Genomic DNA, 26,446 nt, shown 5'->3' with positions numbered 1-26,446 from the left:
CAAATCCGGCGGTGGAGATGCTTGACATTCTTGGCCTGAGCCCTCCAACTCGAACCCAAACAGAAAAAAAAAAAAGCATGCTGTCTAGCTCAGATCTACCGAAAAAAAACGACAATGATTCTGGCTAACAATAGCCTTAAGCCTGGTGTAGGCCTAGGTCATAAAGAGGTGTTTGTGTGTATATATGTATGTGTATATGTATATGTGTGTGTATATGATGATATATATATGTGTGTGTGTGTGTTTGTGTGTGAGTGTGTGTATATGTATAGATACATATTTGTTTGTGTTTCTGTGTGTACACTCTAAAAAATAACACCTTGGCAGAACTTAAAAAATAAAGTATTTGCATCACCCTTTTTAAGTATTCCCAACAAAGCAATTATTAAGTACTACCAACTCAATCCATTAAGTACTACCAACTCATTCTTTTGCCAATGCCAACTCAAATTTTAAGTAGGCTAAACCTAATTTGAGTGGGCTTCAAAAAGCTTAGACATGTTGAACAAAATTAATTTCCCCAAGTACCAACTTCATTTTTTTAGTATGCTGCACTTAATATCAGTTTACTTTTAAAAACATATGACATGTTCAGAAAACTTTATTTCCTAAGTGCCAACTTAAATTGTTAAATATTCTATACCTAAAATCAGCTGGCTTTTAAAAGCTTAGGTATGCTGAACAAACTTAATTTCCAAAGAAGATTTTTAGTATAATCTGTGATTAGATCATTGTTGTGAGTAATACTAACTCAATGGATTTAATATAATTTTATCATTTTAAATGATACCTTGGTGCTTTTTCATGCTTTCCAACACACACACACACACACACACACACACAATGTCAATTCAATGTATTTTTACCTTCAACAAACTCAGATATTCGTGTTACTTAAGTGAGAAAAGTTCCTTTATAAATCAAGTAACATTAATGTTGCTGTAATTGTATTTAAGAAATGCTAAATGAATAATAAATAGCACACATCAAAAGGTATCTGAAAACTTTGTATTTCTCTTATTCAGAAACATGTTCCAACACCACCATGGAACTTGAAACATTGTAGCACATTAAATCAAGGAACTTGACTTTATAAAAAACAAAACCAATGAGAATCCAGAGCTTTGTGGACTGGCAACTGATAATCCCACACATTTCTTTATCACAGGCAGAGGAGAATGGCATGCATAAAATGAGAACACATGCAAGCGTGTACAGACACGGAGGTGTTACTAAAGCAATCACAAACTCTAACAGTTGACAGTGGATATATGCACCTCTTGCAAACTGGTGCCTGAAACAATTTTGAAAATAAAAATATATTATTTAAAGTTTTCCGTGAGGACTTGCAAGTTTTAAATCACTGGCTGTGAATATTTACAAGCACCAACCACAATGCACTAGAACAGGCATAAAACAAAGGTTGGCTTCCACATAGTCACATTAAGAGTCACAGCAAAAGCTTTGTTTTCAGAGACCTTGTGCACTGGGAGCACTGAGAGCCAAGTTCGAAAAAGATGGTCTGAATTGCTTCAAAGGTGTACCTCATCTCCTTCGGATAATCAATGTTCATTGCATACAGTAGGCCAAAGAGGTATGCAAAGGCAGTGCCGAGGTCTGGCAGGTCATGTAGCACGATGGAACCTTCCAACACAACAGCCCAGTCCCGCACGTTTGGTGAAACAGCAGGATCATCTTCTTCACGGACAGCAAGGAGACCCACAGACACGCCTCTGAGCACTCTTTCGTCAGGGTCAGTTTCCTGAGGAAAAGTAACAGATGCATGATTGAGAGCTAGGTCGAACAAAAGGATGTAATTAGGCCCCGACTGATATGGATTTTTTGGGGCCGATTAAAATGTAAAAATGTTCCCAAAAATATTTTTTAACCCTTAAAGATCCCATGCCATGCTATTTTATGGATGCTTTAATATAGGTATTAGTGGGCCACAAACACAGTATTCAAAGACGTCCCCGAAATTCAGCCGTGGTGCAGTTACAGCCACTCCGAGCCAGTCGCACATTGAGCTTCCCCCAAATGCGCTGTTTCGGTGGGCGTGTCAAAGCAGGTCAAGGAGGGGGGTGGGGGTGTGGCCCTGAGCAGCTTGTAGCCATGGTACCATGCGCTCTGTTTACAGTGGATGTATCGCAATGGCTCGTAGAAACCCATATTATGCATAGATATCTAGATCATATAATATATTATCACCTGGCCCTGAGCAGCTTGTAGCCACGGTACAATGCGCTCCGTTTACGGTGGATGTATCGCAATGGCTCTTAGAAACCCATATTATACATAGATATCTATATCATATAATATATAATATATATTATCACGGCCAAAAGCTGTGTGAGCCTCCAGACGATAGGCTATTATGAGTCTCAAACGACCGCGTCGGGTTCTCCGACGTCTCTGGTTCTTCCACGTCCACATCAATCTTAAGTAGACTGAACCACAACATGGAGGAACCGTTCTGCTGTTGGTGTGATGGTGCATAACACGTCTGACTCTCGTCTCTTGTATTTCCACAACGAGACTCGTAGTGGGGGTTATCTCAGCCATGGTTGAGAATGAATTGGGGGAAAGGAACTTTGGCTTTGACTCCCTGAAGTAGGCATGAACCACGACATGGAGAAGGGGATTGTTGGCCGCGGTAGTCTCCCGCCGGAGCCTCGCTGCCGAGGGACGGTCACCTCGGCAGCGGTCAGTTTTTATCACCGCCTCCTGCAGTGCCGAGGCGGTGGTCCCTCGGCAGCGGGAAGCAGGGCTAAAGCGGGAGACATTCGAGGCCAACAATCCCTTTCTCCTCCATGTCGTGGTTCATGTACTTCAGGGAGTCAAAGCCAAAGTTCCTTTCTCCCCAATTCATTCTCAACCATGGCTGAGATAACCCCCACTACGAGTCTCGTTGTAGAAATACCAGAGACGAGAGTCTGACGTGTTATGCGCCATAACACCAACAGCAGAACGGTTATCCAAATAACAAGGAAGTGTACAACACTTGCGTTACAGTCCTGGAGCTCTATATCTAAATAATATATAATACATAGATATCTATATCATATAATACATATTATCACGGCCAACGGCTGTGTGCGCCTCCAGACGATATTATGAATCAAACACTTTTGACAACGATTAATTGAAGTCAGAACATGTCCATTTCCTATTGTTGCTCTTATTTACCAAAGGCTGCAGGAAAAACTTGGTTGTGTCATCCCGGACAAAAACAGGGAGGCATCTCAGTGCTGCAGTCTTTCGGTGAGACAAAATGTCTGATGTCTAAGGAGTATACAGTGGAAAATATAAGCATATAAATGAGTGAAGTGCCATAGTGGATTTATACAAATTGCAAAATCAGAAATTATTTTTAGTAATGGAGGATAAAGTGCAGGCCGCACGCTTTAAAAAAGAAAAAAAAGAAAGAAAGAAAAACACAGCAAGCCTTCGGACTAGTTCATTTTCTAGTGTTGCAAATTAAAAATACTGTTATAATTATCAAATGTAAAAAAATAAGAACATAAAGCAATGACTCATAACATCCATTTTACTGTCCATCACTCACCTGTTCATCAAGCTTATCCAGGATGTCTTCCATTTGCTGACCAAAAGCTCCCTTTCTTGTCCGGTACAGTCTGAGCAGGCGAGGAACATATTTGTCAAGGGACGCATTGAAAGTCTCCAGGAGGTCTTTGCTGGTGATTCGACGAAATTCTTCAGATATCTGAAAAACAATCAGCGGAACAATGTAGTTTAACTTTAATCACAATGTGAGGTTTTGACTTCAAATTTCAGGACTGATGGTATAGTGGTATAGTTGTGTTGGAGGAGCATGTATTGGAGTGGTAATGCAGGGAATAGTAGAAAAGAAGAGCCTCTTGACTGGAGCTTGAGAATTTGCAAAATTTGCACTGCATGTGATCCTCCCCTGAAACACAAGATATGGAAATATTTAGTTTCACTAAAAACATTTAACTGCAGAGACAATAATTCACAATTGTTTTTTCCCCCCCCCCATCCCTATTTTAAACACATACTCCATACACCTTATAACACACATAAATCGTATAAGGCTACACTGCACATAGACATATCCTCCACAAGCTATCCTTAGTACCATACTCTGTATTATATCACTTTACATTGTCTAAATACCCATGTAAGTACTCAAATACATGTTAACTTTGCTCAACAGGGCCTATGGGTAAGTATTGGCAAGTAACATTAGCTATGGAAAGACTGTCTGTTTATTGTAGAATCACCCCTTTAAGTGCACTGCCGGTAAGTAATGCAAAAACTCGAATTACATCAAACATGAAAATGACAGTTCAGTAATACACCATTACTTCAGAATGAATCATTGTATTCACTAATATTTAACTGAATTAACTTAGTATTACTTCTGTAACCCACAGCCAGTTACTGTAATATTTCCAGTATTCTCAGACATAATAAAAGCATTAACACGCACTCTGGTACCATCACAAAACATTTTGAACAAGTGGGAGGAAATACCCGGCCTACGGCTATGGCATGCTAGCGGGGATTAGCTTAGCTCGTCTGTCAATACACAATGCTTCACACAATTTATTGTCACCACCATGTCTTAACCATATATAGCTATGAACATGTATAACACTAGTTTTAGTATTTTATATACTATCTATGGTTTTAGCCCACACAGAAAGTGACTAGCTTTACATTTTGCAGAGACATTGCTAGCAGCGCCCGCCATTCGGCAATGGGGAGGCCGCACACGTGCTTAACCACGGCCTGCCATCTAGGGCACTGGGGGGCCTCACACACATGCTTAACCTATAAACCACAGTCAAATGCAATGTCTCTTAATGTCACAGTGGCAAACTAAAACAGCTTATTAGCTGAAATATTTCACAATATTAACATTAACATTATAATAAAAGCATTTAAAAGGTGGGCTATGGCAGTCTCTTTTCAAAATAGTCAACTGTTCCTTCTATCTTCATGACGGTGAGGAAATTCCCGCTATAGCATTAGCATGCTAGCGGGGATTAGCTAGTCTGTCAATACACAATGCTTCACACAATTTATCGTCACCACCATGTCTTAACCATACATAGCTATGAACATTTATTACCCTCGTTTTAGCATTTTATATACCATCTATGGTTTTAGCCCAGACAGAAAGTGACTAGCTTTACATTTAGCGGTCATTGCAATCGGCGACCGCCACCTTGGGCTCAGACAAGTCTACAAACATGACACACACTTAACCTCGGTCAAAATCTTGACTCTTAGCGTCACAGTGGCAAACTATAACTCGACTTAAACACACAACTGATGTATATTACCTGGATTATAACTATGAAGGTATTATTGTAGCAAAAGTCTTTAGCACCTGTAACTGCAGAATTTGAATGCGTACACTAAAGTCACAGTAAATTTGAAGTCGTATATATTTATTTTGCATGTGTACTCTAAAGTCACAAATGTGTAACAGTACATTTGTCGTCGTAAAAAAAATATAAATATTTTTTATACCATTGTAAACACAAAATAGGGTCTACGAGTACGCTAATCTGTGTTACAGGTGCACAAATCCTTTTGCTACAATTATTGCAGCGCAGTTGGTGCAAAACACATTCGCACACCCGTGTTTCATAATCTGAGAACATGCCCAAAAGGTGTGCATTCGTAAACCCAAATTTGAACAAATGCATCAGAAGTTGCACATCTGTGAACGCTATGTTAATTCAGCATTTTAATGAGCGAGCACAAAACCATTTTACAACTGCTCGAATCTGCTCCTGCAAGTCTCAGCTGTGGGTTTTTTGCAGGTTGTTTTGCAACACCCCTAGGTGGTAAATGTGTAGCAAAAGTATTCGTATCCGTAGATGACAGAGCGTCCGTGAGCAGGACAAAATAGTCCCGCCCATAATTTCCTAATCCAATGAAAATCACCGGCCGGGATGCATTTCTCAAATTACAGTGACGGCTGGTGGTGATTTTGGGTGGGTGGGCTAAAGAATGCATTACATTTATCAATACTTCACAGGGCTCCAGACGCCATGAGGTCACCTTTATATCTCTGTTCATAACTTTCATATAATGTGAATGATTTTTAAACAAGATTAAGGTGTAGAGAAAGGCATTTCTTTATTTGAAGCACAATTATAAATAAAAAGAAAAATAAGGTGTTTAAAGTGCTTCACTGAGCTGAAATTGAACATTTCGAACTAAACCATTAAGCAAAATAAAACTTTTTTTGTGCTTAAAGTAGGCTATTACACAATTAAAATGTTGACTGGTCTTCCTTTGCGCAAAATGCGGCTGTAGACGATCACACACTCTTTGGTAGAGACGTCTGTGTCGCCGTCAATCATGAAGGACATGTATACCTATGTGGCGTTTCCGACGTCCGCAGCTGTCTTTTGCTTTAAGGTGTCGCCCATTAGGCCTACTGCAATGAATTGTGCACATGCCATCTCATTGCTATAGGCCTACGTCGGGTTGATGTTTAATCCATTTCTCTTCATGAGAATAATTTCGGATTTAAATTGAGAATGGCAACTCCTCTTTGGCAATGTTGTATGCAACATTAAATGAGATCATTTCCGATTCCTTAGAGAACCTTATTGTTACTGCCTGTCGCTAAAATGCAGCTTGGAGAGGGGCCACTATCTCTACACACTTGTCACGTCATGTTGGGTTATTTAGACAGCTTTTTAAATGTTTCGATACGAAACGTAGTTGACCCGCTTACAAATGCACTATTACCGGCCATATTCTGACCGCACTCCTGACAGTAAATCTGTGCATCGTTTGGTTGATGTGTCCCCAATCTTTTCACTTCCAATTTTTCCTCCAAAGACATTAAAGAAAACCGATTAGAAAGTAAATAATCCACTTCATTCATTTTCATGCTAACGCCCGCCATACTGCACTTGCGCTACTGTGCTGTGATTAGTCGAAGGACACTGTACTGTAGCTACTGTGCTAGGTCAGCCTTTGGGCTAAACTAATTTAGCCCAAATGGGAAGCATATGAAGGGGGCGTGTCAGGGCACCTGTCAATCAAACGTCAATGGAAGTTTACGCTACTGCGCTTGGGCTGAATACATTTAGCCCATTCACAGGAAAAAAACGAAGATATATATATCCTGGGTTTTTCTGTCACTTTTTGGTGCTGTTGCTCCTTTAGGTTCTACCAAAATTTAAAACAATATGTTCTAAGTTTTTAATATATTTTTTTTTATTTTCACTGTAAGAGGGCTTAGCCCTGTTAGCCCATTTATACCAGCCGTCCCTGACTGGGACCCATCGCGTGCCAGCCATGGAGCTATAAAGATCGCAGCATTCTTTGCGCGGGTACGTTTCTTTCTGGAGAAGTGAAGAGGGCGTCCTACTGAACGGAGGTGGGTATCCTACATTATGTAAAATGAAATGACTTAGTTCAAGGGAATTCTCCCCAAAGTATTGCATTAACATTTCTGAATTTATGTTATGGCGACCATTAAAATACATTCAAGGACATTTGCGGCATGTTAATGAAATACTTTGGGGGGAATTCACTTGAACTAAGTCATTTCATTTAACATAATGTAGGATACCCATCTCCGTTCAGTAGGACGCCCTCTTCACTTCTCCAGAAATAAACGTATCCCGTGCTGACTCGTATGCTGCGATCTTTATAGCTCCATGGCTGGCACGGGGTGGGTCCCAGTGTAATAGAGTGGCGAAGTCACGCCCCTTCCGGTAGGGCTCATGGGACCTATGAGATCGAAAAATATGAATGGGTGTCAATGGAGAGAAAATAATTATTTTCTGGTCCCGGTCTTTATATGCCCTGGATTACACATATGTTGTTTGTGGATTTAAAGGATAATTTTTCATGCAAAGAGTTCGACCGTTTATTGTGCAATTGTTCAGATAAAGGCTGTAGAGAAAACACAACGAGAAAGACTACACGGCTCGTATGTGACGTCACGCTCCCTGCGACTGGCGTGGAGAAGACCGACAATCTTCCCATCGGCATAACTGAAACTCTGCACGTGCCCCGATTTATAATGGTTTTCACCTCTTTCGATGCTTTTATCCTCCCCTTGGAAAAAGCGGTGAAGTGGGGCAGAGAGATCGCCATCTCTGTGCCGAGTTCCAAGGGCGGGTGTGGTGACGTATATCATATGCGTCGAGAGCAGCGAAGAGCTGTAGTTCACAAAGCGGCCTCACATAAAACCTAAAATTATCAAACTTCTTCACGAACATTTTTAGTTTTCTTTGCATGAAAAATTATCCTTTAAATCCACAAACAACATATGTGTAATCCAGGGCATATAAAGACTGGGACCAGAAAATAATTATTTTCTCTCCATTGACACCCATTCATATTTTTCGATCTCATAGGTCCCATGAGCCCTACCGGAAGGGGCGTGACTTCGCCACTCTATTTGAGAAATGCATCCCTGCCGGCGATTTTCATTGGATTAGGAAATTATGGGCGGGACTATTTTGTCCCGCTCACGGACGCTCTGTCATCTACGGATACGAATACTTTTGCTACACATTTACCACCTAGGGGTGTTGCAAAACAACCTGCAAAAAAACCCACAGCTGAGACTTGCAGGAGCAGATTCGAGCAGTTGTAAAATGGTTTTGTGCTCGCTCATTAAAATGCTGAATTAACATAGCGTTCACAGATGTGCAACTTCTGATGCATTTGTTCAAATTTGGGTTTACGAATGCACACCTTTTGGGCATGTTCTCAGATTATGAAACACGGGTGTGCGAATGTGTTTTGCACCAACTGCGCTGCAATAATTGTAGCAAAAGGATTTGTGCACCTGTAACACAGATTAGCGTACTCGTAGACCCTATTTTGTGTTTACAATGGTATAAAAAATATTTATATATTTTTTACGACTACAAATGTACTGTTACACATTTGTGACTTTAGAGTACACATGCAAAATAAATATATACGACTTCAAATTTACTGTGACTTTAGTGTACGCATTCAAATTCTGCAGTTACAGGTGCTAAAGACTTTTGCTACAATAATACCTTCATATATATATAGGTGACCTTGGGTGTTTTGAAAGGCGCCTCTAAATTAAATGTATTATTATTATTATTATATAACCAAGGTACCTGTTGTTAACAGTCTCTGCTCCGGTGGCGAGCCTCACCGTCAAACACGTTCCCTACGCTTCTTGTATGACTGACAGTCCCGACCGAAACCTTTCCCCCGTCTTTTTACAGCGCACGAGTGGAACCTTTCTCTGCTAAATGCATTATGCCATAATCAAACTAAATCACGTTTTAAACGCCCTCAGTGCTAGACCATTTATTCCTGTTCGTGAAATAATTATTTTTGGGGCCATCAGTAGTCTAGCTAGCAAAGCTAACTTAAGTAGTTGGACACAATATTTCCATTAAAATAGTACAGTACTTTGCCGTTAACATCCCTCATCTCGAAAACAAAATAAAATAAAAACACTTACCTTTTTAGCCAAACAAATGTTTCGGAGTCTGACTAACTTGAAAACTATAATTAGTCCAACAATTGCAAATCATTTTTTTTTACAGTGCATAAACCTCCATTAAATTTCCAATGCTATGTTATGCAGTATGTGCTGTGGTTTGATAGCTGTTGCTTTAAAATTAAAAATAGGCTACTTTGTACGTACCTTTGCTCAATGTGCTTCTCTCCGTGGTGGTCTGGAATAGACATGTACTATGCTGCTTGATTTAGGATCAAGTGTCACCGCCGCCATCTCAGTCCCTCAGCTTGCTTGGTCACCAGATTTTCAAGTTTCACCAACTTAATACTTATTCATTGTCAGGTTAAATCAAGACTGTTTGTTGAAAATACATACATTATTAAGCTGAGACAGATTTCTATTTTTTCAGTTTGAAAAGCGTATCAAAATAAGTTGACAACTCAATAATACATGTACATGCAACAAACTTAATTTTATTATGGCGAAAATGTTCTTCACTTTAAGTTTTACCCACTAACCTCATGAATAATTTTTTAGAGTGTATGTCTGTGTGCGCGCATGTTTGGTTGTGTGCTTGCATGTGTATGTGTGCGTGTATATGTGTGCGTGTGAGGGAAACAAGCTGTACTTTCTAACATTCTGGTCGTCTCTCATGCGTCTGACCTGCTGGCTGGTCAGAGGGCTCATGTTGTGGCTGGAGACTGGAGGGGGAGAAGGGGGCGGATTGGATGAGGTGGAATGGGGGTCCAGCGAGGGCGTCTGACACGCAATTTCATATCTCCAGTTATATTTTATGTTTTTGGTTCGAGTCTGTTTTATTTTTTTTTGTTCAATTGTTGACCACATTTTTGAAGAGTCTTTTTCTTTTTGCATATAGCAATGCATAGCAATACTACACTCGTACACTCGGAAATATGATTACATTCTATTGACTCATATAATAGAGAAACTTCTCTCTCAAGTTGCAGTGTCGTTATCTACTCGATCCTCTTAATAACCACAATAAGGGAAAATGAATGCATCAGTAATCAATGTGTAAATGACCATCATTGATTGTTAACAAATGTTTGATTCGCTAAAATAGGCGGGATGGATTAAAAACAGAATTAAAATATGAGTGTGGATACATGGTTGGTGGGCCCCCCTCCTGGTCTGTCCCCCTGCCTGCATACCCAACCCCCCCGCCCCTTCAACATTTTCTAGACACACCTCACCCCCTCCCCCCCCCGCGGATTTCGAGTTAAGCGTCCGACCGTAGTCATTTCACGGATTCCTGTGAGACCACGTGCAAAACCCTAACCCATGCTGGTTTGGATGGTAACAGCTCATGGGAAATATCTATAGTTTGAAGTGAGAGTAGTGTGTGTGTGTGTGTACCTTTAAACTCCCAGCAGAAAGGTACTGGGTTTGATCCCCAATGTCTGCAGCCTAACCTGTAGCATCCTATAGAGCAAGATGCCCCCTAACCCCTACCTGTTCCATAACCAGACATATCATTAAACCCTCTCTCTCAAAATCATATGAAATGCCCCCGTTCAATTTCTTGACAATCATTAGAGGCACCTGGGGACATGCAGAATAAGGCAGAGTTTCAATTTGTATTTATTTCTCTCAATATATTATGACTTCATTATCATTTGTTAAGGGAAATGTATAAATATGTCTTCAGTTGTCATGTATATATGTAACCGGCCTGGCCTCAGTACCAGTTACCTGCGTTGTGTGTTTAACGTTAGGCAGACGATGGGGGACTGGCTTTGGCACTGGATATTTATTGTTTCTGTCAAGTGCTTTAGACAAAAAATAAAACATTGTTCGTCATCCACCCATACCACACACCGCTCTCGGCCAGATCCAAAGTCATCTCACAATAATTAGTAAATGCATATCCTGCAGAAAATGCAGTGTGGTTGTACCTATTCTACTGAACAAAGTGTGGTTGAAAATATGTTTTAATAAAGCCACATAGGTTAAGACATAAAGAAACGTTAAATGGCTTAAATCAAGTGAATTGATTGGAACAATAGTCTAAATGGAGTAAAAACAATGTAAACGTGCACACCATTTAAGAAAATGTAAATGGTTGGAAACAAAGTGACAGCTGAAGGAAAAGTGCAAAGCATTGGTAAAAATGCAGAAGTGTAAAATTAATTGAACTGAAGAATCTGAAAGGTTGAACGTATTGCCCTGCAGTTCGTGTGTGTGTGTGTGTGTGTGTGTGTGTGTGTGTGTGTGTGTGTGTGTGTGTGTGTGTGTGTGTGTGTGTGTGTGTGTGTGTGTATGTGTGTGTGTGTGTGTGTGTGTGTGTGTGTGTGTGTGTGTGTGTGTGTGTGTGTGTGGGTGTGGGTGTGGGTGTGGGTGTGTGTGTGTTGCCATTGACTCATGCCTGATTCATAATAGCAACTCTGCCTTTGAAATTGCCAGATTCAGGAGAAAACAGCAACACACACACACATACACACACACACACACTCACACTCACACACACACACACACACACACACACACACACATACACATACACAGCTACAATGTGTGTATGTTAAGTTGTTGCATGCTGGTGTACTGAGAATGTACCTATTCTACTGTATACATATTGTACTGAGAATATACCTATTCCACAGAAAATGTCCCCATTCTACTATTGGTAATTGTTTATTCAAATCTGAAAAGTGTACAACCATTGTATCCTGTTGTCCAACATGATTCAAATTGATATTGCAATATAACTATTTGGTTCAGGAAATTATTGATGAAGTTATCAAATTAGCATTTCACATTTTCTACTAACCGAATATTTTATTGTTAAACATATGAAAAACGTTTAGAAAAAAGGCATTGAACATAATAGTGTAGTCTAGTCTAAGTTATAATGGGTTATATTTGTATAGTACACATATAATTTGTTGTATTGGTCTGTTAAATGAAGTGAAAAGTACGATATGAATAAGGTTCTATCAGATCTCACATAGTAGAGATTGTAATTCAGGAAACAATATTAGTTGTTTCAGTTGTTGATTATTTTATTATAAAACAAAAGTCCTAGTCTGTTTGATTGACAGGTGAGATGATCAGGGGGGCAGAGTTTATACCTTCAAAATTATAGATACATGGACAGAGGAATGGATAGAGAGGCTCACTAAAGGTGCAGCCAGTAGCAGAGTAGATATGAACCCTGGCTTCCACATCATAGAAGGAGACCAGACCCTCATCGTAATCAACAAACATCCCCACCTTCTGGAGCTCAGCTCTAGGAGGGAGAGGGACATTTGGTTTATCAATAAATATCAACACATCCTTGTCGTAGTTAAGAATCCAGTAGCCCGTTTCAGGGGTCCACGTGGTCCCACCTATTCTGTTAATGGACTCTCTGGCCACTCCTAAGAACCATGCAGTCTTGTCTTTTACTTGGACCTCAAAGTAAAGTAAAGCTCTGTCTTGTGAGAACATATAAACGCTTTGCAAATCTCTTAGGGTTGTCTGGGAGTTTCTTCACTACACCTCCATCATGTACTTGTTTCCCATCCTCAGACAGGATGAGCTTGGGATGAGCTGTATCAGGATTCAGAGTGACATCTACTTCATACTGCTGGACCCTCTTCATTTCAGCATCAAGCAGCTTCTTCATCTGCATGTTCAATGTCTCCTCCAGCTGATCCAGGGATCTCCTCAAGGTCCCTACTAGGGATGTCCGATATTGGCTTTTTTGCCGATATCCGGTATGCGATATTGTCCAACTCTAAATTTTCGATTCCGATATCAGCCGATACCGATGTCGATATTTGGGTTATTTTTCCTCAAACCTAATTTAGGTAACATTACATATCTCCTGTTGTGGAATTAACACAACATGCTTAATGTTATTGTGATGCCCCACTGGATGCATTCTTGAATGCAACAAGGCTTTCCAAATGTTAACATTGTCTGTGCAAAATAAGAAAAATACTTCAACTTAATTTAAGGGAAAAGTGCCATGTTTATTTACTTATTTTTAATGGTCAGATTGGAAAAAACTGTTTGGATTACACTCTCCCTGAGATAATCTTGACAATGCCCACAACAAATAGGGCAAACTTGACTTCACAAATGATAAAACATTGTACCTGAACAACTATGTGCAACATAGCAGTATGTTTCTTTAACTAAAACTCAATAACCTTAATTGAATAAATGCACAAATATGAGTCAATTACAATGTGCACTGTACTGCACAATTTTGAAAACATTTATTGAGCTATAAATAAATAAAAAAAATATTATTTTTTTTTATTTTATTTTTTTATCGGTTTTAAGGCAAAAAAAATCCGATACCGATATTGACCGATATTACATTTTTATGCTAATATCGGGCCGATAATATCGGTGGGCCGATAATATCGGACATCTCTAGTCCCTACGTATGACAGAGGACGGACCTCCAGCGTCGTCCAGTCCCTGGTGGGTGGAGGATTCTTCAGGGATCTGAAGGCCTGGAGGAAGTGGAGGTGGTCTTTAGTGTGTGAGAGCTGCTTCACCTCTTAGCTTCTGTTGGTCAGATCTTCTATCTCCTGCTCCAGCTCTTTGATGAGGTCTTCAGCTTGTTTCTCTGTGGATTTTAGTCTCTCTTTAACCATTTGGTTGAGATCATCCTGGCACTTTTCAATGCAGCGCATCAGAGCAGTGAGGACCTGCACTCCATCAGCTATCTCTCTGTCTGCATCTGCTTTGCTGCGTTTAAATGTTTCTTTAATCTCCTGAATATTTTTTTGTCTCTCCTGGATCCTCTGCTGAACTTCAGCCTCTATCTTACCCAGCTGGGCCATTTTCACTTCGTATTCCTCCTTTAGAGGTACAACAGGATGGGACTTGTGGTCTGTCTCTGTGCAGAACTGACACACACACCTGCTCAGTCTGGCAGAAGAGCTCCAGAAGTCGGTCATGTTTCTTACACATCCTGTCTTCCAGACGGTCCATAGGCTCGACCAGCCGATGTTTCTTCAGGACTTCGACTCTCTGATGTGGCTCCAGGTGGGTTTGGCAGTAAGAGATAAGACACACTAGGCAGGACTTCACGGCCTTCAGTTGGGTCCCAGTACAAACGTCACAGGGAAGTTCTCCTGGTTCAACACAAGGCTGCTCTTCTACTCGTATGGATGTTCTAAACTGAGCGGCCAGCTCTGATAAGAGGGTATTGACTCGTAGAAAGGGTCTAGTTTGAAAAAGCTTGTTGCAAACAGGACAATTGTACCGAACTTGTTCATCCCAGAACTGAGTAATATAGGTTCTGCAGAAGTTGTGTCCGCATGGTGTGGTAACTGGACTGCTGAACACATCCAGACAGATGGAACATGAAAAGCTCTGTTCGGACCAGGAAGTGATAGCAGAGGCCATTCCTAGACACAGACGACATGGTTCATGTATTGAGAAGTTCCATTCTTTTTGTAATTCCATAACTTTAAACAGGATTGAACTTATCTCAAATGTATGTTTTTTTTACTCACCTTCTTGTGGTTTCTGTCTCTCAGACAATTTTTTCCAAAATGCCATAATTTTTCTCCTCACAGAGAGTACTGCTTTCACGGCGGGTGGCTTTGGTTTCTATGAACATTCACTGATGGTTCAAGTTCCACACTCTGGCTTTGGGTGGCTTTAATTCTTGCGCTTTGAATTCAAATACGTTCATGTGTTTAATATTTCTGAAACACGACAAAACACAAACCAAGAGCCAGCTCAAAACCAGAGACATTGTGGTTATTTAATGGTGATTTGCCACTTGAACTGGGATTAAGAGGTATCTAAAAACATTTGACTTTACTTTTCCTTGTGTGGTATTTTTCTCCACAGTCTTAATAAAAACAACCCCCTCCCTGTATGTCCAGGTTATATGTGCTAGTATGGTTTGTAGTGACTTACACTGGTAGTTACATTAGTGTTAAGGTAGGTGGTGGTGCGAGCAGGCAAGTAGGACCCAAACGCAGACGGTTTCAGGAAACGGCACTTTATTCAAGCCTAAAGGCTAAGGCACAAGAATCAGGGAACTCGGGAGACAACTCGGAACTCGGGAGGGAACAAGGAACACGGAACACGCAAGACTAACCACCAACACTAACCACAGCAAACCACGATAAACCACAATGACAGCACAAGGAACAAAGGAAAGACGAGGGCTTAAATAACAAACACAACGAGGAACAGCTGAGACACATTAGGGGAGGGAACAGTAATCAACACAGGAGGGAAACACAGGGAGACACCCACACCCTGACAGTACCCCCCCGTTAAGGGTCGACTCCCAGGCGACCCACGACAAGCAAAAAACAAAGAAAGTCAAACCCAAAACGGGTGGGTGGAGGGGCGCCAGGAGGGGGGAATCAAAAAAAAAAAAAATGGACTGGGGCAGAGCCGAGGGACGTCAGGCGGGCGGCCAGAAAACTGCCCCAGGGCATGGCAGGGAGCCTCAGGCGGACGGCCTGAGGGGCAAGCAGAGGCAGAGTGACGGCGGAACCCTTCAGGAGGCCGGCGGCAAGGACGATGAGGGCTCAGTCGCTCAGGAGACCTGCAGTGGCACAGAACCCCCTCAGAAGGCCGGCAGCGGTGAAGGCGGAACCCTTCAGGAGGCCGGCGAAGGCGAGGTAGAGGGCGGGTCCCCTCCAGAGGAAGGCCAGGTAGAGGGCGGGTCCCCTCAGGAGGCAGGCCAGGTAGAGGGCGGGTCCCCTCAGGAGGCAGGCCAGGTAGAGGGCGGGTCCCCTCAGGAGGCAGGCCAGGTAGAGGGCGGGTCCCCTCAGGAGGAGGGCCAGGCAGAGGGCGGGGCCCCTCAGGAGGAGGGCCAGGCAGAGGGCGGGTCCCCTCTGGTGGCAGGCCAGGTAGGGGGCGGGTCCCCTCTGGTGGCAGGCCAGGTAGGGGGCGGGTCCCCTCTGGTGGACAGGGTAGAGGGCGGGTCCCCTCTGGTGGAGGGCCAGGCAGAGGGCGGGTCCCCTCTGGTGGAAGGCCAGGCAGAGGGCGGGTCCCCTCTGGTGGAAGGCCAGGCAGAGGGCGGGTCCCCTCTGGTGGAAGGCCAGGTAGAGGGCGGGTCCCCTCCGGTGGACGGCCTTGAAGGGGAACCCCCCTCGGGAAGGAGGGGAGGAGGGCCCCCACAGGCAGGAGCGGGGAGCGTGCCTCCCCTGGACGGTCTGGAGGGCGGACCCCCTCCGGCAGGAGCAGAGGCCGGTCCCCCTCTGGAAGGAGCAGGGGGCGGGCCCCCTCAGACAGGAGCGGAGGGCGGACCACCTCAAGCAGGCGAAGAGGCCGGTCCCCCTCTGGAAGGCTAGGAGTGGGCTCAGGAACCGGACAGGGCTCGGGGACCGGAGTCAAAGCGGGAGCTGGAGTGCCAGGAGGAACCGGGTGGTACCCCAAACTCTCCCAGCGAGCTATCGCCTTCATAAAAAATGAATCCTGCAGCTCACGGCTAACCGGGTGGCACCCCAAACTCTTCCAGCGATCTATTGCCTTCAAAATAAATAAATCCTGCCGCTCACGGCTAACCTGATCGTCCGCTGGGTCCATTCGTGGTGCTGTCATTCTGTTAAGGTAGGTGGTGGTGCGAGCAGGCAAGTAGGACCCAAACGCAGACGGTTTCAGGAAACGGCACTTTATTCAAGCCTAAAGGCTAAGGCACAAGAATCAGGGAACTCGGGAGACAACTCGGAACTCGGGAGGGAACAAGGAACACGGAACACGGAACACGCAAGACTAACCACCAACACTAACCACAGCAAACCACGATAAACCACAATGACAGCACAAGGAACAAAGGAAAGACGAGGGCTTAAATAACAAACACAACGAGGAACAGCTGAGACACATTAGGGGAGGGAACAGTAATCAACACAGGAGGGAAACACAGGGAGACACCCACACCCTGACAATTAGGCTCATCTCCCAGACTTTAACCTCATAAAACAGCTGCATCACGTGGCTCAGGGTAGGGCAGACGAACGAGACCAACAAGTTCCCTGTTCAGACACGCACAACTGGTATCTGTAATTCAGTTGTTATCAATGTGTGCATTGAGCCTCAGAAAATGATGTGACATTAACCCAATGTAGCCTTACATCATTTAACTCTATAAATTTGTTTCTATTCCTTCAAGACAATTTAGTGGGTGGAGGAGTCTGTGTCCCTCCTGACTAGGGGGCTACGGAGTTCGGAATTTGTACAGTACAAACTTGGGGGACGAGGATTTCAGACCGCACCCCTACAATGCTGACACCTGGTATCAATGAAGCGGTTAAGGTCCTTGTTATCTGGCTATCCGGGCAACATTTCTGCCTGATGGGAAATTGAGACCCACTCATCAGGAGACTTCCACTCTGAGGGGGTGACTTAAGAACGTAATACTAAAGCAAGCAAGCAAGCACGCACGCACGCAAGCACGCACGCACGCACGCACGCACGCACGCACGCACGCACGCACGCACGCACGCACGCACGCACAGCCTCTGAGTGTAATCTTTATTTATTTTTATTTTTTTGTTTGTTCTCTTGGTTCGTGTTTTTCTTAAAGCTCCAACGGTCGACCAGCGACCCCAACCTTTAAGAAACAGAGAACAACAGAACAGAGAACCAGAAGACAGAAAGCTTCTCCTCCTCCCTCTCCCCTCGTGCGGTGGGAACAACTAAAGCGCCACGTGGAGCCGTGTGGTTTGCTTCGGTAGTGCCGAGGAACCCTGAGGTGAGAGACAGAGAGACGGCAATCTGACCCATGAGCACCATGCGACAACCCCCCTTTACCGAAAAGTCTACAAAACCGTGGATATTCATCGCCTTCTACCGGCGAACGACCAGGTGACTGCACGTTTCTAAACGGCACCTGCTCTTAGTAGCCCACGTGAGATAATTAAGGACGTCATTAATTAATGAGTGGCACATGGCTGTAGTTTACACCTTAGACATGTTGGGTTGCTGTCTAGTGGACATTAAAAGTAATCGACTCATCAGCTCTGTTCCATTTTTATTGAATTTAATTTTTCTTACATTTGATTGTTGTCATTCATGATTCCAAAGTATAAACTACTAGTAATGCTTTGATTATGGTATAAACATCAATCCTCAAAACATGTTACACGTAACTGCAACCATTAACAATTTTATAGCAGGAAACCGTAAAAATACTGGAGAAAACAGACAATGAAGAGTATAATGTTGGGTATATAATGTGGTCATGGGTTATAGTGGGTTATCATTTATAATAGTTAGGGTTCACTTCCTACTGAAATTCTCCTTGTTAAATGACTGCAGTACAACATTAATGCAGTTCTCTCAGATCTCACATAATAGAGATTGTAATTCAAGATACAACATTAGTTGTTTTGGTTGTTTGATTACTTTGTTATCAAATAAAGGTCCTAGTCTGTTTGATTGACAGGGGAGATGATCAGGGGGGCAGAGTTTGTACCTTCTTCATGTAAACATGGACAGAGGAATGGATAAAGAGGCTCACTGAAGCTCAAGCCAGTAGCAGAGTAGATATGAACCCTGGCTTCCACATCATAGAAGGAGACCAGACCCTCATCATAATCAACAAACACCCCCACCTTCTGGAGCTCAGCTCTCAGAGGGAGACTGACAATAGTGTTACCACTAAATACCAACCCATCCTTGGTGAATTTAATAGTCCAGTAACCAGTCTCAGGGGACAATATGATCTGACCTATTCTGTTGACTCTCTGGCAACCCCCAAATGCCATCGAGTCTTGTCTTTAACCTTGACCTCAAAATAAAATCTCCCTGAGGAGAAGCTCTGCCTCGTGAGAACACATACACTTTGTCTAAATCTCGTAGGGTTGTCTGGGAGTTTCTTCACTACATCTCCATGATGTACTTGTTTCCCATCCTCAGACAGGATGAGACTTGGACGAGCAGTATCAGGATCCAGACTCAGATATACTTCATACTGCTGGACCCTCTTCAGTTCAGCATCACGCAGCTTCTTCATCTGGATGTTCAGTGTCTCCTCCAGCTGATCCAGGGATCTCCTCAAGGTCCCTACGTATGACGGAGGACGGACCTCCACCGTCGTCCAGTCCCTGGTGGGTGGAGGATCCATGAGGGATCTGAAGGTCTGGAGGAAGTGGAGGTGGTCTTTAGTGTGTGAGAGCTGCTTCATCTCTGAGCTTCTATTGGCCAGATCTTCTATCTCCTGCTCCAGCTCTTTGATGAGGTCTTCAGCTTGTTTCTCTGTGTCTTTCAGTCTCTCTTTAACCATTTGGTTGAGATCATCCTGGCACTTTTCAATGCAGCGCATCAGAGCAGTGATGACCTGCTCAGCATCAGCTATCTCTCTGTCTGCGTCTTTCTTGCTCATTTCTACTGTGTCTTTGACCTCCTTAATCTTTATTTTTCTCACCTGGATCATCTGCTGAACATCAGACATAATCTTCCCCAGCTGGGTCGTCTTCACTTCATATTCCTCCTTTAGAGGTACAACAGGATGGGACTTGTGGTCTGTCTCTGGGCAGAACTGACACACACACGCCTGTTCAGTCTGGCAGAAGAGCTCCAGTAGTTGATTGTGTTTCTTACACATCATGTCTTCCAGACGGTCCATAGGCTCGACCAGCCGATGTTTCTTCAGGACTGTGACTCTCTGATGTGGCTCCAGGTGGGTTTGGCAGTAAGAGGTCAAACATTCTAGGCAAGACTTCACAGCCTTCAGCTGGGTCCCAGTACAGACGTCACAGGGAACTTCTCCTGGTTTAACACAAAGCTGCTCTTTTACCCGTCCGGATGTTCGAAACTGAGCGGCCAGCTCTGATAAAAGGGTATTGACCTGTAGATCAGGTCTTGCGTGGAAAAGCTTGTTGCAAACAGGACATTTCTACCTGACTTGTCCATCCCAGAACTTTGTAATACAGGTTCTGCAGAAGTTGTGTCCACATGGTGTGGAGACTGGACTGCTGAACACATCCAGACAGATAGAACATGAAAAGTTCTGTTCAGACCCAGAAGTGTTTGCAGAGGCCATTCCTAGACACAGACGACAAGGTTTATGTATTGAGCAATGCCATCATATTTTAATTCCATAACGGGAAGAGAGGTTTTAACTTTTCTGAAAGTTGTGCTGTTTTACTCACCTTGTTGCTGTTTCAATCTGTCAGACTATTTGTTTCAAAATGGGTTTTATTTTCCTCCTGAAAGAGAGAACTGCTTCCACGTCGAATGGATTTCGTTTCTGGGAATGTTAAGTTTTGTTTCCTGATCAAGACGTCCTCTCCTCTCCTCCCCTAACACCTGGCTCCTCCCCTTACACCTGGCTCCTCCCCTAACAGCTGGCTCCTCCCCTAACACCTGGCCGCGCCCCCACGGACGCACAGCTCACTGTCATTCATGCGCTGTTCTTCAAATATGATGATATGTTTTCAAATATGTTTAAAAAGACAATGTAGGACAAAACACAGAGCAAGACCTGGTGCAGAACCAGAGACATTGTGGTGATTTGATGGAGATTTTCCACTGGAACTGGAATGAAGAGCTGTCCAAAAACAATTGACTTGACTTCTTGAGGCTGCTAGTGTCTATGCAGTCCCCCATAAATACAACCCTCTCCCGGTGTGTACCGTTTGAATGTGCTAGTATGGTTTGATATTTAATATTGAGTTAACGCTGGAAGTTATATAAGGCTAATCTCTAACCTCATAAAACAGCTGCATCACGTGACTCAGGGTAGGGGAGAAAAACCAGACCAACAAGTTCACTATTCAGAGACAACACAGTCAATGCCATCAAAACAGCAAAACAAATCTAAAATGTGCCATGGCAGTTAACAATGTCGCATTATGACTGGTGGTGCATTATTGGTATCTTTTACGTGCCATAGACAAATCGTGTGAAAATCTGAAGTGATGAACAACGAGTATCTGTATTTTAGTTCTAGTTGTTATTCAGGGTTATCAAGGTGTGTTTGAGCAAAACGATGTTGCATTAATCCGTTGCAGTCTTACATAATTTCAGTCCATGGATTTCCTTCTATTCGTTCACGTTAACTGAATGGGCAGAGTGTGCTTTCCCTCCTGGCTCCGTAGCCAAGCAGGTGACCAATCACTGAACACTCACCTAATGCTACGGTCCAGCTGAATCAAGCTACAGAGTTATTACAGAACTGGACAATTAAGGACCTTTCTACCTGTGTTGTCTGGACAGCCATATGAAACTAATATAACTGGACCTTTTGTTACTCTTTCACTGCAGCCATTAGGTTGGTTTAAATTGATGAGAAATGCTCCAGTGTCTAAAGAGTCCCATCCACACCCATCCACCCACCACTTAATCAAGCAGAATCATTGTGATTCCTTTCTATACCAATAAGCCTGCAGAGAAAAAAGGAGAGAATAAGAATGACATTTTGGACGGTAGGGTTGTAATAATAAAATAACTTGTAGTCAAGTATCCTGATAACCGAGCACTGCCAGTTACGGTTGACACGTGCAATAGCATGTCTTTGATAGAGGGCCATTAGAGGGCATATTTACATACGTTTTTAAATTGTTATGCATTGAAGTGGTCAGTCAGTCACACACTCTCTCTCTCTCTCTCTCTCTCTCTCTCTCTCTCTCTCTCTCTCTCTCTCTCTCTCTCTCTCTCTCTCTCTCTCTCTCTCCTATTTTTGTTGAACCTCACGCATAGTAAATGGAAGAGTACATAGCACAAGGGGGTGAAACCAAAAAATAGAGAGAGAGACACACAGAGACCGACAGACAGAGAGAGCGAGAGATGAATCTAACCAGATAAATCATTGACATGACCTTTAAGGCTAGTAGCTAGGCTATTATTTAAGCCCTCTAAACCCTTAGCTGTCTATAGGACAAGGAAACACCCCTAAAGGCCCAGAGGGAAGGAACCCTGGACCGACCAATAATAAAGGACCTTAGTGGACTTTATAACGCTTTAGGCCGCGTTCACATCTAGCGTTTTTTTAAATCTGCCAGCGCTTGTTTTACATTATATTCCTCTGGAGCAGAGCGTTTCTGGAAAAAGTCACGGCCGCTTTTTTAAACGCCTCTCCCAGCGTTTTTTTCTGCCATACAGAGCGTTGAAAAAAGTTCAACTTTCAGGAAGAAAGCGGCCGACGTCAGGCGTCTTTTGGGCAACTGACCAATCACAAGCGGAACATTGACACTTCGTCACGAAGGAAACTCTCAACTGTCAAAACAAGAAACAATGGCGGACAAATCACTCGGGAAAGTGCCGGTGGAGCGATTAATAGTTTTAATTACAGAAAATGTCGAGATCTACAACATGTCTAATGGGCTCTAGCCTGGATACGTAGTGGGCGAGTAACGTCGGGTCTAGAATGGATTCGTTGCTAGGCGATAGAAAAAACGCTCTCGGCGCTTTTAGGGCCAAAAACGCTGCCAGCTTTTCCTTTGGTTGAAAAAACGGTAGGCTCAACTTTTCCCTATTACAAAAAACGCTAGATGTGAACGTGGCCTTAGACAACACAACATTTAACGCAAATGAGGGTTCGATGGTTAGCAAGGAGGTCGCTCATCAGTGAGTTGTTGTGGGTTTCCTTTGGGTGCCGCTCCTCCCAAATTCCCCAAACATTTTATTTGGTTTGCTTTGAGCTCGCTGGAAGAACATGTCTGCTGGCGGTGTGCTGCGCTGCACACGATACTTATAGTTTTGTTTTATTGATTGTTTTGATAAACGGGGACACAACGATTCCAGGAATCCTTTGGGTGATTTTAATCTCTGGCTCGACCGGTAGAGCTTGGCAGTTGGTGCCACGCCCTAAGAAACCACAGAACGGCCCGTAGTTCAGGGAGGAACTGAATTCATAAATTAACTCAGGACTTTTAATCGATAATTCAACCAGACATATTTTCCACACCATTTATCGATCGGTTTGCATTATTTCTATTCGCTGTCTCCCTCTCTAGGTGAAACACCTGCTGGTTCAGGCACCACCTCTGATTGGCTGATAGGGTGACCCGTTCACGTGCTGGTTCAGGTATCACCTCTGATTGGCTGATAGGGTGACCCGGTCCCCTGCTGGTTCAGGCATCCCCTCTGATTGGCTGATAGGGTGACCCGGTCCCCTGCTGATTAGGCTCTGATGTGACACACCTGTCCTCCTCTTATTGGAGCTGAACTGAAGGGGCGTTCACAGGGGAGCCGGCAGCCCTGCAGCCCCACAATGAAACAGGACTGTTGAGGGGCTCAGGGGACCCCGTTGGTTGGTTTGTTTAGACTCCTCGTCCAAAGGATCTCCAATGACCTCCCTGAGCAGCCCAGACCTGGGCCTTCATCTCACTGGACGCTCTGGGTACAAACGCCTGATAATGGTCATGTTGTGGAACCTGATAGAATTGCCACACACAACAAATCTTGTTTTCAATGCCATTGAGATTTTGTGCAGCACAAAAAATTGGTCAACAATTTAACACCTTCTATTACCGTACTTATCTCATCACATTTTGGTCAGGTAGTACCGGTACTTCCTGCAAAGTTTTTTACATTTGTACTTTGTTTTAAATGTCCATCGGGGGCCAAAGTTCAGCACCTTGGAGAGCGACAACGGAAGACATCTCCCACTCTGTCAGCTGTGGCTATCTTCGACACACCAGCAGCCGACGCCATATACACGTTGCATTAATTTAACACCTTCATATTATGAGAGAGAGAGAGAGAGAGAGAGGGAGAGAGAAATAGAGAGAGAGAGAGAGAGAGAGAGAGAGAGAGAGAGAGAGAGAGAGAGAGAGAGAGAGAGAGAGAGAGAGAGAGGGTAGAGAGAGAGAGAGAGAGAGAGAGAGAGAGAGAGAGAGAGAGAATGGATAGAAGGACGTGTGTGTGTGGGTACAACTTTTTTCACTCGATTGAATGGACGTTATCAGAGGTTATCAGGCCCATAGCAATGGGTTAGTAAAGGCCTACTCTACCTCCCAGGAGGTTCAGAAGGCCGTTATCATCCATCCTTGAAGTCCATCCATCCTTGAAGTCTATTAATATAGTTGTTGTTTTTTACATTTTTCGACATAAATGTTTTGAATTATCCTATATATATATGTATACATTTATTTACAACATAAACATATGCATCTCTACATTTATGATATAAAGACTGAAATAAACCAGTCGACGGAGTGAATGGGAGTACGCCTCTGGCCAGCGGCTTTTTCAGGGATTTTATTTTGAAAGGTTTGCAGCGTTTACAGAACTAGGGCACCCCCTGGTGGTTGAGACATTGATTACTCGACAACAGGTGTGCAGCCTCAGCCAGCCCCAGAGTCCAATCAGTCTGACTCGGCCAGGTGAGGATGCCTCGACCACACATCAGCATAAAACCCACAATATTTTACAGAAAATGTACCTATTCCACTCAGTACATCTTGTACTGAGTTTGAACCTATTCCACTGAATACATATTGTACTGAGAATGTACCTATTCCACTGAATACATATTGTGCTGAGAATTTACCTATTCCACAGAAGATGTACCAATTCTACTTTAAGTACATTTTTATTCAAATCTCAAAAGTTTACAAACATTGTATTGTGTTCAAAATAATAAAGGAATATATTTGGTTAAAAAAACGACTTGATAATTTTATCAAATTTAACATTTCACATTATGTACTTGCACATTATTTTTAGCATTAAAATTATAAAAAAAATTCAGATAAAAAGACATTGAACATTATAGGGTAGTCTTAGAAGTTATAATGGGTAATATTGTTTATAGTACACAGTGTTAGTGGCTAATGGTCCTTGTTTAATGACAGTGAAAAGTACGATACGAATACAGTTCGGACAGATTTCACATAGTAGAGATTCTGATTTCAGGGAACAACATCAGTTGTTTTGGTTGACAAAGGTCCTAGTCTGTTTGATTGACAGGTGAGATGATCAGGGGGGCAGAGTTCGTACCTTCTTGATATAAACACGGACAGAGGGATGGATAGAGAGGCTCAGTAAAGGAGCAGCCGGTAGCAGAGTAGATATGAAACCTGGCTTCCACATCATAGAAGGAGACCAGACCCTCATCATAATCGACAAACACCCCCACCTTCTGGAGCTCAGCTCTCAGAGGGAGACGGACATCAGGGTTATCATTATATACCAACCCATCCTCATCGTAGTAAAGAGTCCAGTAACCATTCTCAGGGGTCTCTCTGATCCCACCTTTTCTGTCGATGGACTCTCTGGCCACTCCTAAATACCATTCAGTCTTGTCTTTAACCTGGACCTCAAAGTAAAATCTCCCTGAGGAGAAGCTCTGCCTCGTGAGAACATAAACACACTGTGTAAATCTCTTAGGGTTGTCCGGGAGTTCCTTCCATACACCTCCGTGATGTACTTGTTTCCCATCCTCAGACAGGATGAGCCTGGGATGAGCTGTATCAGGATCCAGAGTCACATCTACTTCATACTGCTGGACCCTCTTCAGTTCTGCATCACGCAGCTTCTTCATCTCCATGTTCAGTGTCTCCTCCAGCTGATCCAGGGATCTCCTCCAGGTCCCTCCGTATGACGGAGGACGGACCTCCACCGTTGTCCAGTCCCTGGTGGGTGGAGGATTCTTCAGGGATCTGAAGGTCTGGAGAAAGTGGAGGTGGTCTTTTGTGTGTGAGAGCTGCTTCACCTCTGAGCTTCTATTGGTCAGATCTTCTATCTCCTGCTCAAGCTCTTTGATGAGGTCTTCAGCTTGTTTCTCTGTGGATTTCAGTCTCTCTTTAACCATTTGGTTGAGATCATCCTGGCACTTTTCAATGCAGCGCATCAAAGCGGCGAAGACCTGCACACCATCGGCTATCTCTCTGTCTGCGTCTGCTTTGCTGCGTTTGACTGTGTCTTTAATCTCCTGAATATGTCTTTGTCTCTCCTGGATCATCTGCTGAACTTCAGACTCTATCTTCCCCAGCTGGGCCGTCTTCACTTCATATTCCTCCTTTAGAGGTACAACAGGATGTGACTTGTGGTCTTTCTCTGTGCAATACTGACACACACACACAC

At 43.3% G+C, this 26,446-nt stretch overlaps 1 protein-coding gene, 1 long non-coding RNA gene and 1 pseudogene across 4 annotated transcripts in view; all 3 read right to left on the bottom strand.

Annotated features, from left to right (window-relative positions):
• Positions 1–893: 893 nt before the first annotated feature.
• Positions 894–9,255, bottom strand: LOC132455311 (uncharacterized). 3 transcript variants are annotated; one of them, XR_009525168.1, is made up of 4 exons: positions 9,164–9,255; positions 3,566–3,724; positions 3,187–3,282; positions 895–1,762 (listed from the first exon to the last, which is right to left on the bottom strand). It is a non-coding gene; the product is annotated as an uncharacterized LOC132455311 (long non-coding RNA). The 3 variants fall into 3 exon arrangements; XR_009525167.1 differs by having other exon boundaries at positions 9,126–9,185; XR_009525166.1 differs by lacking the exon at positions 9,164–9,255 and having other exon boundaries at positions 894–1,762; positions 3,566–3,997.
• Positions 9,256–18,175: 8,920 nt separating this feature from the next.
• LOC132455233 (E3 ubiquitin-protein ligase TRIM39-like) lies at positions 18,176–20,814 on the bottom strand (annotated as a pseudogene).
• A 3,768-nt stretch (positions 20,815–24,582) lies between these two features.
• Positions 24,583–26,446, bottom strand: part of LOC132455229 (E3 ubiquitin-protein ligase TRIM39-like) — a 22,416-nt gene continuing 20,552 nt past the window's right edge. The window contains 1 exon segment of the mRNA XM_060049057.1: positions 24,583–26,444. Within this exon segment, the coding sequence (XP_059905040.1) occupies positions 25,311–26,444 (1,134 nt within the window). The 3' untranslated portion in view covers positions 24,583–25,310.

This window comes from Gadus macrocephalus, chromosome 4 (genome assembly GCF_031168955.1).
Source record: "Gadus macrocephalus chromosome 4, ASM3116895v1".
In the NCBI taxonomy this organism is placed as follows: domain Eukaryota; kingdom Metazoa; phylum Chordata; class Actinopteri; order Gadiformes; family Gadidae; genus Gadus; species Gadus macrocephalus.
Note: the sequence above shows the minus strand (reverse complement) of the source record. Positions and strands in the feature narration are given on the sequence as shown.